At 39.2% G+C, this 18,357-nt stretch overlaps 1 protein-coding gene across 12 annotated transcripts in view; it reads left to right on the forward strand.

Moving 5' to 3' along the window:
* The window catches only part of afdn (afadin, adherens junction formation factor), a 102,299-nt gene that overhangs the window by 73,038 nt on the left and 10,904 nt on the right, over window positions 1-18,357 (forward strand). For 8 of the 12 annotated variants that reach the window (XM_031902299.1, XM_031902302.1, XM_031902298.1 and 5 more), the window contains 3 exons: window positions 2,504-2,595; window positions 3,706-3,894; window positions 7,540-8,580. In XM_031902299.1, coding sequence (XP_031758159.1) covers window positions 2,504-2,595; window positions 3,706-3,894; window positions 7,540-8,580 — 1,322 coding nt within the window. Of the gene's footprint in view, window positions 1-2,503; window positions 2,596-3,705; window positions 3,895-7,539; window positions 8,581-14,245; window positions 14,282-18,357 lie in introns of all 12 variants that reach the window. The other 4 variants (XM_031902297.1, XM_031902293.1, XM_031902292.1 and 1 more) reach the window with 1 other exon arrangement.

Raw genomic sequence — 18,357 nt, forward strand, 5'->3', positions numbered from 1 at the left:
TATATACTCGAGTATAAACCGATCCGAATATAAGCCGAGGTACCTAATTTTACTTAAAGGACAATGAAAGGTTAATGTAAATTAAAAGTAAGTCTAAAGGCATTCTAAAGGCCTGAACAATTCAACCAGTCAGGTAAATCAGTTCAATTTTGACAAATTACTGATATCAAGCAACCTGTTCCATGGGGATATCAGCTGGCCATACCATATTTTGGGATGTGTGGGCCCACCTTAAGATGTTTTAAATAGATAATAGCTACATTAGGCTCCAACAAGTTTCAATATTAAGGCAGTACACCTTAAAATTTATTTCTAGTATAAAGTAGAAAGCAGTATTGAAAGGTAATTTGCAAACAGTTTTTATTATTGCTTGGGGGGCTGGTTGTAATTTCAGTATTGGGACCTGTTATTCAGAATGCTTGGGACCCAGGGCTTTCCGGATAAGGGATCTTTCCGTAATTTGGATCTCCATATCTTAAGTCTACTAAAAAATCATTTAAACCAAATGGGATTGTTTTGCCTCCAATTAGGATTAATCTCAGTTGGGATCAAATACAAGGTACTGTTTTATTATTACAGAGAAAAAGGAAATCATTTTTTAAAATTAGAATTATTTTCTTATAATGGAGTCTATGGGAGATGGCCTTTCCATAATTCGGAACTTTCTGGATAATGGGTTTCCGGATAACGGATCCCATACCTGTATGTATAAATAAAAAAATAAGCAATACAAATTAGAATAACAATAACGCTTTCAGCTTGGAAACAGGCACAACAGGAATCCTGATATTACAGAAACAATACATAATGAAGACCAATTGGGAAGTTGTTTAGACTGGGTCTATCTATGATACACTAAGATATTTTTTTTTTATTACTGATGTATTATTTTTCCCCTTTCATTGTTCTGGAAAATAAAGTGTATATCTGTTTCCTTCCAACAATGGGTTGCATGTTTAAAGGACAATGAAAGGTTAAAGGAACAGTAACACCAAAAAATGAAAGAGCTTTAAAGTAATAAAAATATAATGCACTGGTAAAACTGGTGTGTTTGCTACAGTAACACTACTATAATTTATATAAATAAGCTGCTGTGTAGCCACGGGGGCAGCCATTCAAGCTGGAAAAAAGGAGAAAAGGCACAGGTTACATAGCAGATAACAGACAAGTTCTGTAGAATACAATAGTGTTTTATCTGTTACCTGCTATGTGCCTGTGCCTTTTCTCCTTTGAATGGCTGCCTCCATGGCTACATAGCAGCTTATATATATAAATTATAGTAGACTTTCTGAAGTAAACACACAACTTTTACCAGTGCAGGGCAGCAGAACATTATATTTTAGTTACTTTTATACGCTTTCATTTTTTGGTGTTACTGTTCCTTTAATATAAATCAAAAGTAAGTCTAAAGGCATTCTTTTTAAGTACTTACTGCATATCTAAATTCCCAGATCTCTGCTTGCTTCTCTGAGATATGGTGCTGGCAGCCTACAGCAGTGTGAAGACTACAGTGACATCACTGAAATCTCTCTTCCCTTCCTGTAGGCTTCCTTCCTATTCTCTGAGCATGTGTGTAACTTGATCCTGTCTCCTGTTCTGAGCTACACATGCACACCAGCCAATCAGAAGCGGATCTGGCAGAGGGGGGGGGGGGGAGGGAATGAAACACGTGCAGTATGAAGCAAGGAGGGAAAGGAAGGGAGAATACCTTTTTAGAGATGGCTGCCTATTCTAGAAAATGTGAAGTAAGTGTGACTGAGTAAATATTTGATTACTTGAGCCAAAAGTGTGGGATTTTTACTAAACAATAGGAGGACTATTGGGCAGTATGCTTTTTAAAATTTGACTTGCATTCTCCTTTAAAAAAACTGGAAAAAACTTATTGACTCGAGTATAAGCCTAGGATGGGAAATGCAGCAGCTACATAACCCTTGTGCTGTGTGTGCTTCCATAGTCTTTGTGCTGTGTGCAAGTGCCATCATATAAAGACACTGGTATTCGTTGCGCGTGCACGGGGGGACGCGCAACGAATGCCAGCATCTTTATACAATGGGAATGTGAGTTACATCTTTATCTTCAAATCCATATACTCGAGTATAAGCCGAGGGTGTTTTCAGCACATTTTTGGTGCTGAAAAACTCGGCTATATGCGGTACTTTCACTTTAAGTTCAAGATTTTGGTGGGATGCAAAGCTAGTCTTAATACCGGCATCGACACGATGGTGCACTTGTGAATTCCAAGGCTGAAGAAAATGAGGTTAAAATATAATGAGGTTAATATGTAGTGTAAGTGAAGTGTAAGTTTATTTTGCTTGACAAACACAATAGAAAACAAATTGGATTTTCTTCTTTGGGTGACAGGTCCCCTTTAAGTATTAATTGCAAGTGGGTGAATTTTACTGTGGTGAGCTCGAATTTCACATTGATAAATCTGCCCCTATGTGTCGTTCTAGCTTTCACCCAGTAGTCTTTGAACAAATTCTTCTTTCTTGATGTGTGTTAGATCAACCCCAGAGTCCAGGTGGAAAAACTACTTATTCAAGCAGCTCAACAGTGAAGATAACATCTGTCTCCACTGGAAACCTATGCACTGAGGTTAGCAACATTCTTTGTATAATGTTTTTCTGAATTCTTTCTCATCAATTTGATTTGTTTGTGTGCATGATGTATAGATTTCAGGTTTTGGTAAAGATAAAAAACTTATGGGCCCCATAGTAAAATTACACCCTTAAGAATCCTTCAGGCACACATATCCCTGGGCCTTCCAGCTGCTGTATTAGCAGCAAGATGTTTGATCTCATCTTGGGTCTTTTTGTGAGGTTAAAAAAATAATTTTAAAGTCTTGTCTTTTTGTGAAAAAAAATATAAACAAGAAACAACTTGCATAAATATTATGCCTTCAAATATATTATATACAGAAATATTACAAAGCAAGCTTTCAGGGCTCTGTCTGCATAATGTTTTTATTTTTTTATGACTTCATGGTTATTGGTCAATACCAATACTAATTAATAGGGCCACTGAACTTTCACACTTATTATCTATAAGACAATCCAGAACACTGGATTAGGGCCATAATCAAACACGAAAGAGGACTTGCAGCCGATGCAATGGCTGTAATGGTTTATTAGACTTTTCTGATCAATAAACCAATCCGTATCCATGGTATATAGATATCTATTGAGCTTGTTCCCTTGAAGAAAGTAAAGTATTTTCCTATAAGTAAGAAAATTCTGCTTCCCATTAGCTAAGGCACTAGCACATTAGCGTTTTGCCTTGTGTTGAAGTTCTGGTTTTCACAGCAGGGGAGCATAGGACGAAGCGCAAACCATTCTTTTTTAAGGAGCTTTACTGACAGGTGCAAGAAACCACCGAATGCAGGCAGAACACATCCTGTTGCGTTTTGCCTGTGTTTGGGGCTTACTTGTGCCTGTGTCAGTACAGAAAAAATTGTGTTTCATCCTGTGTTCCACCTGCATTTGGCACTTACATGCTCTGGTGTTAGTACAGCCCTGTAAGAAACAATGGATTGTGTTTCATTCTGCGCTCCCCTGCAGTGGAATGCAGGACGAAACACCTGTGTATGACGTGTATGACCACTTAAACAGCAGGGCAGGGTTAAGTACATTGGAAGTTGACAGGCATTTATTCGCAAGCCACCAGGTTTTAACTATTTCGAAAATATATTTTTTTTATATTTTGAAGGAACAGACTGCACCAGCAAGACCAGAAGCTTATCCTATCCCTACACAAACATATGCAAGAGAGTATTTTACTTTTCCAACTCCAAAATCTCAAGATAGAATAGGACCAGCTCAGAACCAATGGCAAGGCTATGAGGATAATTTCCAAGTTCAGATGGGTAACAACCATGCCAGAAATACTTCGGCTCAAGTAAGTACAATAGGACAGAGACTTGTAGAATGATTGACGTGATCACACTTAGGCATGGAGTTATATTTGTATAATATGTACATTCACATGCCAAACCCTAGCGCTACACATGCTCTTTTTTTATTCCCCAGAATAGTTTTAAACTATTTACTTTTACATCTCTACTTTAAAGAGGAAAATATATCACTATTCAAAAAAATATATCAAAGTAGATGCTTACTTTTATTTTATCAGTTTAAAGATAAAAAGCTTATATAAAAATTGGAATGGAATACTGTTTTCTGCTCTGGCTATAGCAGCTTCTGAAGGTAGTTGAACATCTCTCGCCCTTCATTTATCTTATCTTTTGTTATAAGCCACCATTTTGTGGTGTTTTGTATACGGTTTAGGAGTTTTCTCCTACCTGAGCATGTTTGTTGTACCAAAAAAAAAAAAAAAAACATAGTTGAACTGCTTTCCTGCTGTGTATAGTAAAATCTTAAAGACTCCAAGTTATGAGGGACCTGACTGCCTGTACATTTCTCTTTTATCTGTGTTTTGCAGTACAGTGTAGCAAGAACCAAGACATTGGCAGTAAATACTAGATAAGCTTTCTGATTCATCTTGGCCCACCATCGTATGGTGGCCATACACTGGCAGATTTAAGCTGCCAATGCGGGCTCTTTGTCAGCTTATCTGCCTGTGTATGGGGCTCTCTGGTGGTTCTACCCAACTGAAATATGTTTGAGTAAACAGCCCAGATGTCGATCTGGCAGTCTTGATTTTTTTCATCCAATTGACAACCCGTACTTACATTATTGTAATCTGATTGTTTGCCCCTGAGGCCAAATGATCAGAATAGCCTGATATTACCCACCTTTAGCAAGCATATTGAAAGATCCTCTTGTTTGAGGGCCTTGCCAAATGAGTGGATCTTATAGCGTTTGGCCAGCTTTAAAGGACAAGGAAAGGCTAAGTCACTTGGGGGTGCCAAAATGTTAGGCACCCCCAAGTGACTTTAATCGCTTACCTTGTACCCCGGACTGGTGCCCCTGTTAGGAAAAAACAGCACCAGCCCCGGGGTACCTGCGAGCGAGCGCTTCCTCCTTCCGGCTTAGTTTTGCCGTGACCCCCATAACAGGCGCATGCGCAGTAGAGTGAAAAGCCGACTTCTCTGTTAAAGTTCAGCTTTTTCACTCTACTGTGCATGTGAGTGCGAGCGAACAGGAGGGAGGAAGCTGGTTCTGTTCTCTCCGAACAGGGGCACCAGTCCGGGGTAAAAGGTAGGCAATTTAAATCACTTGGGGGTGCCTAACATTTTGGCACCCACAAGTGACTTTGCCTTTCCTTCTCCTTTAAGGCAGCCGTGGTCGGAATACACTATTATGAAGATCAGAATTTCTAATATAATTCCTTTTACAAGGAAAGACTAATTGAACACCAGGTGGTTTTTGGTGATAGAGAAATAAATGAAGCTACCCGTGCTGCTGGATTTATTTCAATTTACAAAAAAAAAGTCAATTTTTTTGCTTCCACTTCAAAGTGTAATTTTTAGTCTTAGGGCACACCCTTCCCCAAATAAACTCAGAACTACAATTTTGTTTGTTATTGTTTACTTTTATTAACATAGAAATACATAACATTTTCTCTAACAACTTTGCAACAGTTCAGACATGTAAACTGTAGTAGAGATGCGCTAAATTTAGTCGCATTTAGAATTGCAGAATAAAATGGGATTGAACTTTTTTTTTCAAGATTTATCAAATAAAAATTGAAAAAAAAATAAATTAAAAAAATAGGAATTTTATTTTTAGCATTCTGTCATGATTTTTATGGTGTACTTTTTATTTCTAAATTACACTATTTACATAGCAAATAATTCAGTCTACCATTTAAAATTTTATCCTTGAACCAACAAATGTATTTTTTAGTTGTAATATTGGTGTGTAGGCAGCCATCTCAGTGCATCCTGAGTCTGAGCTTTCAGAAAGTGCTACACATTACATAAGCTATTGTTTCTCATACTCTCGTGTAACTGGAGGAGTCCCAAGCCAGACAAATCTCGTCACAAAACTTAACACATTGGCAGTGCACTCCAGGTCAGGTCTCTGAGGAAGTGCGCTGTCACGAAAGACCTCAAGCTGTGTTTTTTAGATGTGCAAATAAAGGTTGATAGATTTTAATACCAACTGTTGTGGCTTTTTATGCTGACCTGGAGTGCACTGCCAATGTGTGAAGTTTTGTGACGAGATTTGTCCCCTGGCTACAGACTCAGGGCAGGAGCACCCGGGTCAACAGGAACGTTTGGTAAGCATAATGCTTTCTTTTTTGGAAGTGGGTTCTCCCTGGCTGTGATTTTTTTCACCTGAGTGCAGGGTCCGGGGCAGGTTGCACCTGGAACAGAGGATTTCAGCGGTGAGCAGTTTTTATGTGGGGGAACCTGTATTGCTTTTTCCAGACAGGCACCTGTATTTTTAAACGAATTTCCATGTTTAAACTAGCCCTTAAACTGTGCGCTGTGGATATATAATTTTTTCAAGTCCCAAGCCAGACTGTACTAACAAAAGCTCATGTAAGTGCCAAATACAGGTGGGTGTAACCTGCTGCATGAGTACAAGCCCTTAGTGTTTAGCCAAATCTAAAGCCTTAAAGGACATGTAAACCCCCACACACAAAAGTTTAATCAGTGAACAGCCTCTTTGAAATCTTTCAATACCTGCCACTCTGGCTGTCCAGAGGTTAATAGTAAGGCTGCAGCATCTCCTTAATCACTTAGATTTGCTACTCCTCCTGTAACCCACTTGGCCCCCACCCTCAGGAATTTGCTTTGGCTGTTGGCTTGTGGGCATGCTCAGTTGTTCTAAGCTCAGATTACTAAACACGCCCCCAGTCTAGCAGCGAGTGAAGAAATGGCATTGCTGGTTCCCATAGAAACTTAGCTCTAGCTGCCTGCTTCAATTTTTTTCTCCCAAAAAACTCTCCTCTCAGCTCAAACAAAGCAGAACTTTTATCAAAGACAGTTCTGCCTGTGTGAGCCTGTATTCTTTATGAAATGTATGTTGAATAAGGGTCTGTGTATGTAGGCTGTTTGCAGATTTAAATGTATGCAATTATGTATCAGAGGCAAAACGGCCACCAGGTGAAAGCAGCTGTTTGGTTTAGGAAAATGTGATGGTGCTGGCTAAAGTAGGGAATATATGCAGTACAAATGATGCCGTTTGGGTGGGGGAGACTTGCCCAACTGATATACATTGTAGGCAAATGTAGGCTTTACATGTTCTTTAAAGTGTTAAATCTTTAAAACCCTGGTCATTTAAAAATTAGTTTTTTCCACACAAATCTGCTGAATAAATGGATTTGGTACATGCCTAAAGCAGATGTCCCATGGAGAGATTTAGTCGCCCGCAACAATACAGATTGCTGGTGAAAAAGCCTAGGCATTGCTTCAGTTTTCCGAAGTTGTGCAAAGTTTCCTCCTGCAGGCAACATTGTGCGACTTCCGAAAACCAGTGGCTCGTATTGTTGCTGGTAGAAAGGCATTTTGGAGACATCTATCGCGGGTCACTGAATCTCACCGTGGGACCTCAGCTTAAGGTTTTCCCAAAGCCACGCTAAGTTCCCTTCTGTGTTGGGTCTAAAATTCATTAACTGCTTATTTTTTTGCAGCAAGTTGCTTATTCTGAGGAAGAGCTAAGGGATAATTTAACATTCCAGTCAGAAAGAGGGCGCGTTGAACCCCAAGTGCGGAAAGATGTGGAACATCTGGATGGTAATGATACTTGGTTCAATCGAGGCTCGTCTATGGAATCAAGTGCATCTTGTCAAGACCTTAATAATTCAAAGACACATTCTGTAGGTTCTTTGAGCAAAACAGGACCTGGTCGCTGGAAAACACCAATTTCTTCTCAGTCAGCTACTGTTCTTTTGCCGCAGCCTGTTAGAACAGACCTTCCTCCTCCACCACCTCCACCAGTTCATTATGGAGCAGAATTTGAGGGAGTCCCAATAGATTTACCTCTACCACCCCCACCATCTGAGAGCCAACTAGGGCTTTCAACAAACTCACAGGCAGCTGCACTAGAAAGAAAGAAGCGGGAAGAACATCAGAGGTGGTATGAGAAAGAGAAGGCACGTTTGGAAGAAGAAAGAGAAAGGAAAAGGCGAGAGCAGGAAAGAAAGCTAGGCCAGGTTCGTCCTCAGCCACCAACTATACCTCCACAACCAGTAAATCCACAATCTCCTCCGTTGATTCCTCCTCCAAATGTTGCACAAGCCAGAACAGAGAAACCTGCCACTCTTCCTCGGCAACAAGAAACTGTTATCAGGGAGCTACAACCTCAGCAGCAGCCACGAACCATAGAAAGAAGAGACCTCCAGTACATTACAGTCAGTAAAGAGGAGCTTTCTTCCAGTGACAGCCTTTCCCCAGATCCCTGGAAAAGGGATGCCAAGGAGAAGCTAGAAAAACAGCAGCAGATGCATATAGTGGATATGCTGAGCAAAGAGATCAATGAACTGCAAAACAAGCCTGACCGAACTTCTGAAGAAAATGACCGACTCCGCAAATTAATGCTTGAATGGCAGTTTCAGAAGAGACTACAAGAGTCCCAGCAGAAGGATGACGATGACGACGATGACGATGATGATGATGATGATGTGGATACCATGCTCATCATGCAGCGTCTGGAAGCTGAAAGGAAAGCAAGGGTAATATTTATATACATTTTATTATGCATTTTAAATTTTTAAATTGTGCTGTGTCTTTTTCAATGATGTTGCTTTAACTAATATATTTTATTAGTTTGATAAAAAAATGATTGGCTTATTTTCCAGCCTATGTTCCATAATCACAAGTGATTCCCAGTATTCACAAAGGAAACAGCTTGGTAATAATAATAATAAGTATTTTGCAGAGATGAAAGCAGGGAACTATTTTTTTGCCATGGGAAAAGCATGAGATACTATAGCTCTTAGTCTAGTGCCACACTGGGCAGATTCTCATCCTATGGATATATGCAGGCTGAGAATCTGCCCCTATGCTTGAAAAATCTGATAGTTGTGGCTGCACCTGGGCCGCCACAATAGCTTTGGGTGCTGTCACAACTATCGGATTTTTCAAGCATAGGGGAGAATCCACCCAGTGGGCACTAGCTCTAAAATGGACATAGCTTGATGTTTATCTGTGGTATCTTAGGGGGATATGGCATATAGTAGCAAATAGTAGTAAATATGTATTTTGTTGTTACAGGAGTGAAATGTGTCCATTATAAAAAGAAATGCACCATATACGTTATACTTTTTGAACTCTATTATTTTTTGCAACTGCAGATGTATTATTTAATATATATATCCATGGTCAACAGGTCAGATAAACAGAGATAGTCAGTCACTGGCTGTAGAGGTCCAAGTGGTCAAGGTGATTGTAATTCAGATTCCTTCCCCCTTTGTCCCTGAATGCAATGTAGAAACACTCAGGGGTTCATTTAGCCCATGTGGTGCAACCATACCCAGGCATTGTCCCCAGGAATTGGGTTTTATGTTCAGCACAGGAACATGGTCAATGATAATATGGCTTAAATGTAATAAAGAATGTTAGGTTAGGGTGCATCTATGATTATTTTTCTTTCACGGTTAGTAGTTGTAGCTGTTCCAACATAAGACAAGCCACAGGGACAAGAAAGGTACAAATGTGTGCTAGAGAAAGTGAGATGTATTTTATAATTCTGTCCAGAATGAGGGTGGTTGAAATGGTGACCTTGAGACATACCACTGGAGTTTAGGCTACCTGAACAGCAAATGCAGCTGGGTTTAAGTAAACTACCTTTTAACTGCTAGTTGTTTTGGGCTCCTTCTGTAGTGCTTCGTTCTTTTTGGTACTAGCACTCAGGTTTTGTTGCTGCAAATGGTGTGCACACCCTTTGGACTATTATTTATTTATATATATATATATATATATATATATATATATATATATATATATATATATAGTGTGGCCTAAAGCCAACAGGTAAGTAGACTGAAAAGCAGGAATGCTACTTTGCAGAATGACTAGCAAAGAGGTCGTGATGCAGGTAGAATGACAAAACTATAGCAGAAGGTTCAGGACATCCATGTGACAGCTCTTTGCATCTAGATCTGTGACTTGCATCACAGGAGCAACAATCATAGGGATTTGCTAGGGATGTCAAGTGATGTTTACATGTGCTTCATCAGTGGTGAGAGGCATCATTAAAGTACAGGGCAGAGTATACTGTGCAAAATATAATTTGCAGCACTTGCACTTAAGCCCTTCTCAGATACGCTGGATATGAATTGCCATCTTAAAAGCTGAGTGGCACTGGACCATTCCTTAGCCTAAACAAAATGCGCATCTAAGTTTAGTATACTAGCTTCATAGATCTTAAATGAGAACTAAACCTCCCACAGACAAAAAGCCCCCCATAGATTGCCATCTTCCCTGCTCCCTCGTCTATTAGATGCATTAAGTGTCCCTGTCTAGAAAGCTGTGCTATAAATGCAGAGTAGCATAGCAGAGTTCATAGACACCATCTTCTGATCCTCTTCTTTCCTTTGGCGATGAATGGTGCTTTTGGCGCATGTGGAGTTGGAGTTAATCCCAGTTTAGCTGGAACTGCACATGTGCCAGAAAGCTCAGTGTCCACAAACTTGCCAAAGAAATCCGAAGATCAAGAAGACGGCATTTCAGAAGTGTGCTGTGCTACTCTTCATCTATAGGTCATACTTCTAGACAGGAATACTTTTGCATCTAATAGACTGCAGGGAAAGAGGGGGGATAAGAAGGGCAGTCTGTGAGGGCTTTTTTTTTAGTATTTTAAAGTGTTTATATCCATAGTATGAATATATTACCTTTTTATTTTTTGTTTGAATACTACATACTCATGATAATACATCCCCTGCTTGTTTAGGGGACAGCTTTTAATAATATTTTGGTGGGAGTAAAGTAATTAGGCAGCTTGACAGGAAAAAGTTCTGCTACGATGTGGCCATCTACAAAGTTGATGGTAGAAATTATTTCCCTTACACTACTTATAAGTTCTTGAAAGGAATCAAGGAATTGTGTGTTTTACTCATTCTATGTGTCTTTGCCCTAAGGGTCAGGCATTTCTCTGCCAGCTAAAATACACTGTGGAACAACTGTCCCATTTTCCGTTAGCCTCAATTAGCTTGTACAGTAAAGGATATACAGATATATACACATTGCACTTGTAAATAATGGTACATTGACTTCTATGAACAATTACTCCAGATCCTAAATAAATTTTATAGTAAGGGGCAGAAGTATTAGAACCCTAAATGCTTTGAGAAGCAGTGCGAACTTTAGCGTTAAATACAGTTAATAATTTCTGACACCCCAGACCCCCATTTGCCTATCCAAAAAGCAGGTTTCCTGATGGCTGGAGTAGATTTCAGCATTGTAGAGTTCACAAATCATTTGCATTGCTAAACTTGCTCCAATGCCCCAGGTAGTGTTAAGGTGCCCATACACTATAAGATCCGCTCGCTTGGCGATGTCGCCAAGCGAGCGGATCTTCACCTGATATCCCCACCTACGGGTGGGCGATATCGGGTAGCAAGGGACTTTAAAAAAAAAATAATCCGATCGATGGGGCAGTCAGTTCGGGGACCGCATCAACAAGCCGATGCGATCCCCGATCCGACCGGATTTTCTAACCTGGCCGATCGAGATCTGGCCAATTTCAGGCCAGATATCGGTCGGCCAGGCAGCTCTGTTCTGCCCATACACGGGCCGATTAGCTGCCGAATTGGTCCAAGGGACCGATACCGGCAGCTATAGTCGGCCCGTGTATGGGGACCTTTAGACATGAGAATAGCACCCAAGCAGGAGAAACCCTTTTTTGTTATTATGTGGGTCGTATTGACAGTATATTGAGTAGGAAAAACAATAGCTTATCTAAAAGCAGTTCTATTGTTAAGTTCTGAAAGCTCAGAATCAGGCAAATTGCGCTGTGATGGCGCCTACACGCCAATATTACAGTTAAAAGAAAATACATTTTGTAGGTTAAGAATACAATTTTAAATGGTATTGTCCTAAAATTTATCTTTTATTACATTCTCCTACTGTCTTTTAACCTTTTTATTGGTAAGGTCATACAAGACAGATTGTCAGCCTGCGGATAAGCGCAGGCTGACAATCCGCCCATACGCTTAAAAATACTTATAGTTGTGCCTGTACCCGGAAGCATTGAATCTGCCCGGGTTCAGGCATGTACAGCCAATATCCGCAAACAAACACTTGGGGGCACATTTGCTAAGACACGAATCTGAACCGAATTGGAAAAATTCCGATTTGAAAACGAACATTTTGCGACTTTTTCGTATTTTTTGCGATTTTTTTCGGCGTCTTTACGACTTTTCGGAAATTGTCGCGAGTTTTTCGTTACCAATACGATTTGCGCGAAAAAACGCAAGTTTTTCGTAGCCATTCCGAAAGTTGCGAAAAATCTGGCGATTTTTTTCGTAGCGTTAAAACTTGCGCGAAAAGTTGCGCCTTTTTCGTAGCGTTAAAACTTAAAAGGTGTGACGTTTCGCGCAAGTTTTAACGCTACGAAAAAATCGCAACTTTTTGCGCAAGTTTTAACGCTACGAAAAATCGCCAGATTTTGCGCAACTTTCGGAATGGCTACGAAAAACTCGCGTTTTTTCGCACAAATCGTATTAGTAACGAAAAAGTTGCGACATTTTTCCGAAAAAATCGCAAATTACCGATCATTACGAAAAAAACGCAATCGGACGCATTCGGCCCGTTCGTGGGTTAGTAAATGTGCCCCTTGGTGTTTGTTGGTGGATAATGGCTGCGTGTACCTGCACCCAGGCAGATTCACTTCACTTTTATATTGTGGGCCTAATTTTACTCCATACAGAGACTTAAACTGAATTAAATTTGTTGTTTTGCAGTTTATACATGAGATAAATATTATTTCATGGAACTGTAAGATTCAACTTGATGCATTAGGGAAAGCTCAGCCTTCTTAAACTTTTATTGTAAATAGTATGACAATGATGATTAACCCTTATTTATATATGCTGTTTTAGGCACAATTAAAGTATGGTTTTCTTTTCTTGTTTGCATTTAATTTTTTTTTCTAATCTTCTCTTCCCTTTTGATCTGGCTGCTATGAGAACAGTCTGTTTGCAAGGGGAGGGATAGAAAGAAAGAAAATGTAAAAGGCCAGCTATTTATTAACATATTCCTGCTGAGTTGTACTTAATCAACCTGTATTTTTTCACCCTTTGTTCCTAGCCCTAGCTGTCTGCTGGCTTCTTAAAAGATTTTGTGACACTCCAAGTGGATGTGGGAAGTGGTGAGGAATCTTTTGCTAAAAACAGTGGCGTGTTATGCACTACTGATGATGCACGCTGAGTCATGTTATATGTTATGTACGGCATATTTCACAGCACTGAGATTATATCAGTCCCTGCCCCTGTGGAGTCTGATGTCCCTAACACCTGCAGTGGTCAGTGATCAGGAGCCAATTAACCTTTCTCTGTGTTTTCTAAACACATCTGTTGAAGCTAATGAAATCAAGTTATAAGAACATACATGTAGATTAACATCTTGCTCTTTCCATTGGAATGGAGATATGGGTAGGGAATACAAAAACCTAATGGATGTATGCGAATATGTGGTTGAAACAGTACATAAAAAGCACAGTCAATCAAAGTTCCCCTTTATCAGTTTTAGTTATAAATACGGTGTCATGCAAATTTCAACATGCAGTTAATTTTAAAATTAATAGAATGTAAACATGACAGGCTGGCACAATAAATATTTTATTTTGCAAAAAAAAATTTAATAGAGTTTATCTCACATAATGTGCTAAAGGGAGTTATAACTTTTAGTCATTTAGAGCATTTTAAAGGGGACCTGTCACTCTAAGAAATAATTCCAAATTCTTTTCTATTGTGCTAGTCTGGCAACATAAATTTAACTTTATATAAAGTTTATAAATCTTGTTTCCTTCAGTCTTGGTGTTTACAAACACAGAAAACAGGCAGGTGCCATTTTGTGGGCTCTGTTATTAAGAGAGTGCAGGATGGAAAGTGACATTAGTTGCCTGTCCTCCGATTATGCCTGAGGCAGGGCAGACAATGTATGATTGACAGCTCGGTGACAGGTCCCTTTTAATTAACATATACTATAAACCATCTGCCTGCTGGAATAAGCATGATACCTTCCAATAACTTTTTTATCTCTTTGTTTATCTTTTGATAACTTTCCATATGCATTCAGCTCTTTATTTTTTAGGTGCTTATGGCATGACGGAATGAAAAAATTACTTTTTACTTAGCATCTTTTTTCCCCCCTTCCTTTCCTCTTTGCTAACTGCAGCAGACCGCTATGCCAGCAATCTCTATTCTAGATTTGGTATGTTCTGTATTTCTTTCTTCTTAACAGTCTTTTATTCCTCCTTCCTCTCTGTAGTTTCTCTGTAGTAAATGTGTTGTATTTGCATTGTTGCTATAGTGTGTCCTTCTGGGGGAAATCTCACGTTTCTTGAAGCATGCTTTGCCTGGAAGTAGTATCAGTAGTATTTAAATGTCTTTCATCCTTTCCTCCTTTTTTCTGTTCTTTCCATGCAGACTTGTGTCAGTTTCCTGTTATGCACTTAACTAGATCTCTTCCATTTAAATGACTTATGTTTTGCCAATAAACAATTTGCTGTTAAGATTTAAAAAAAAAAAAAAAAGTTATTTGTCAGTCACTCACTGGGTGTCCATTATATATCTGCATAACTAGCAATGGCCCTGAATTACGTAGAGTTTTTATCTGACATATTTGCAAGTGTTTTTAAGATTTAATTGTCAAGAATAAGCTTCTCTAATGATGCTTTTGCCATGTGCTTGACTTGGCAATGATATAATAAATATTGGTGGTTGGAGTCTTCATAGACCATCTTTGGCTTAGCTAGCTGTAGTAGGAACTGGTCTATACTTTTGAAAGTGGCATTACATTGAGACTTTGCTTTCCCCTATACACTATAAAGCTTCCTATTCTAGCCCAATTACCCATATTTTGCCTTGAGGTGAAAGCTCAGTCCTTCATGTCCCTGCACCTTGTTGCAAGAATGTTTGTAGAAATGAATTACAATTGGTTATTTTGAATTATGAATTGAAATAATTAGGGCAGTGTGTTTTATACTGTGGTCCTTTTTACCTTGGTTTGGGGGTTGATGCATTGGCATTGAGGGCTCAGCCTAAGGGCTGTGGCAGATGGGGAGACTAGTCCCCCACAACAAATCTCCCTTGTTGAGGGCGACTAATCTCCCTGAAATACCATCCCACCGGCAAGTGTGTAAATCGCCGGTGGGATGGCATACGCAACGCAGCGCCACGATTTCCCCGAAATCTCGAAAGTTGCCTTGAGAGGAAACTTCCTTGATTTCGGGGAAATCGTGGTGCCGCGTATGAGTATAAAAACAACAAAAAACACAATATTAGGGCTTGTCGGCGTCTCAGAAGCGTAATCAGAAGCAAAAATATGTGTTTTGCATTAGAGGAAAAGTTCACCTTTAAATCTACTGCACATTTGCAGTGTTCAGGAAGGTGCTTATGCAATTTATGGTAAGTGACAGTGCCATCCTTCTGCCTGGTTTGAGAAATTATGAGCAAGTGCCTACATTTACAGAGGAACCCTCAAAGTACTGGTAGTTTGGACCTGGTCCCATAGTGGATTACATCAATAGCTTATTACCCCTCAGTAGCACATTATTTCACATTTAATGAATTGTTCCAGGAGGAAATGTAATTGTCCAAACCTTTCTTTCTGCATGTGACACACATTGTCTTTTCACAGAACAGAGTGGTATTCAACTGCTTTGTGTAACAAATTCTGATGAATCGTTTTAGGTATTGGTATTGAGTTTAAGCATGTCAATTTGTAAACAAATCTTCTGACAGCTTCCCACAGGTTACCAGGAGTGGCAAGAATTCGGCCCTAATAAGGGTATCACTGAGTTCTGAATGGCCCCTGGAAATGCATGTCAAAGGGCTCATGGGTACAATCAGGCAGGATAAAATGGAATCAGTCAGCTCAGTGTTAAAAGAATGCACAAGAAAACATCCATGTGTAAGGGCTTTAAAAGAAAATAATTCATTCCAGTTTTTGTTATGACCAAAGTATAATAAAATCCTACTTTAATAAAACTATGATTAAAGCTAAAAATTATTTTTGTAATAGAAAAAAATCAATACAACCATTTTGAAAAGTTATTTTGAACATTTGCTTTCACTGGTCAGAATACAAAATAATGCAACACAAGCTTCTGAGAAAGATTCTGCATATTATATGATGCCAATAAAAACTTTCTACTGCTATGGGTTGTAAGCTCTTTTAGGTAGGGTCCGCTTTACCTCTTGTATCAGGCTTTTGTTTTTTTTCTATGTAATCAGTATGAACACCTATTTATTGTAAAACACTCCAAAATATGGTGGCACTTTTATAAATATGTGTTAATAATTATGATAATTTTTAGTCACACTAGCTGTTAAAAAAAAAAAAAAAAAAAACAAAACTCTAGTAGTTTTGTGGTTGTATAGGCTACCACATTCCAGTAGAATGGCAGTTGGCTTTTGGACAATCGATTTTTGCTGCAAAAAAATACTGTTCATTGCAGTTCAACAGAGAGGAACTGCCCAGTATTTTTAGGAGCATATTTACATATTGGATGAAAATAGTTTGTCCTGTTTTTACCCTTTGATAAATTGAAAACTAAAAATCCCTGATAAATGTTCTAATAAACACAGTAAAGGTGGCCATACATGTTGAGATCCGCTCGCTTGGCGAGGTAGCCAAGCGAGCAGATCTTCTCCTAATATCCCCACCTACGGGTGGGCGATATCGGGAAAATGTAGGCTAATTCGATCGTTTGGCCCTGGGGCATGCCCCTCGTTCCTGCCCCTACACGGGCCGATAAGCTGCCAAATCGGTCCAAGGGACCTATATCGGCAGCTACAATCTTGCCGCGTATGGCCACCTTAATTGTGTACATTGTCCCATGCTATTTTATTCATAGGAATTGAAGGCATTTTAGTAGTGCTAACATAGTTATATAAGATGAAACTATAGTATATAAGTTGACTAGACTATTTCAAACTTGTGAAGGTGCACTAAAATGCAGTAGTTTTTCACATTGCATCTTGTCTGTTGTTACATCATGTAACCAAAAAATCCACTAATTATTTTCCACTGTGTATTTCAATTTAGCAGTGTCTCCATCATAAATGTAAGTAAACGAAGTCTCTCATTATCTGCTGTCTTAGTTTGTATGCATATCATTAACTGTTCAAGCTGCAAAATGTGTAGAACTCCGTGGTATAACAGTACAGGGTGTGCAATCCACGGTTGGCAGCCTGACGCTTCCACCACAGCTTATATGTTTTGTGTAATGTGGATACTAAGAAGGAAGTATATACAGGTATTTGATCTCTTATCTGGAAACCCATTATCCAGAAAGCTCCAAATTACTGGAAGGCCATCTCCCATAGACTCAATTTTAAGCAAATAATTCTAATATTTAACAATTATTTGCTTTTTTCTGTGTAATAATAAAACAATATCTTATACTTGATCCCAACTAAGATATCATTAATCCTTACTGCAGGCACAACAGTCCTATTGGGTTTATTTAATGTTTATATTATGTTTTAGCAGACTTAAGGTATGGTAATCCAAATGACAGAAAGACCCCATAACTTGTAAACCCCAGGGCCCGAGCATTCTGGATAATAGGTCCCATATCTGTAATTCTTTTTATATTTCTTCCCATGTCATCTTTTAAGGGGTTCTTGTTCAAGGCTAGAACAAGTGGTGGGCAGTAGAGTTACCTATGGTGTAGACATTTTGGGAAGCAGATGAGCAATTACAGAAAATATGCTATTTGAGAGTCTCATAATTCGACCAGCTCCTAGTCTATTCTCACCCATCCTTCATTAGCTCATTCCTGTCACATTCACATTATGCTCAGTTTAATCAGGAGGCAATTAACCTGCCTATATGTTTTTGGGGTGTTGGGTGAAACCAGAGTTCCTGGAGGAAACCCATGCAGACACTGGAAGAACCTACGTCTTTGCTGCAGCTGGTTGCTGACTGAGCATGAATTGTTGTATATTAAAGCTACTGAAGCCTATAGGGGTGTGTTTGAGTCTGCTTAAAGCCCAGAATCTTGACTTTGTGTAGTGCACACACCATGCCAATAGTGCAGTCTAGTTGGAGATTTATAAAGCAATACATGTTCTGAAGAGTTTTTTCTTCACTGGATAATGGTATTCTTACATCTACGTAGATCCTAAGCCAGTGGTCCCCAATCTGTGGTTCAGGAGCAACATGTTGCTCCCCAACCCCTTGGCTGTTGCTTCCAGTGGCCTCAAAGCAGGAGTTCATTTTTGAATTTCTGACTAGGAGGCAAGTTTTGGTTCCATAAAAAAACAGGTGCATTGTCACAC

This window comes from Xenopus tropicalis, chromosome 5, assembly GCF_000004195.4.
Source record: "Xenopus tropicalis strain Nigerian chromosome 5, UCB_Xtro_10.0, whole genome shotgun sequence".
In the NCBI taxonomy this organism is placed as follows: domain Eukaryota; kingdom Metazoa; phylum Chordata; class Amphibia; order Anura; family Pipidae; genus Xenopus; species Xenopus tropicalis.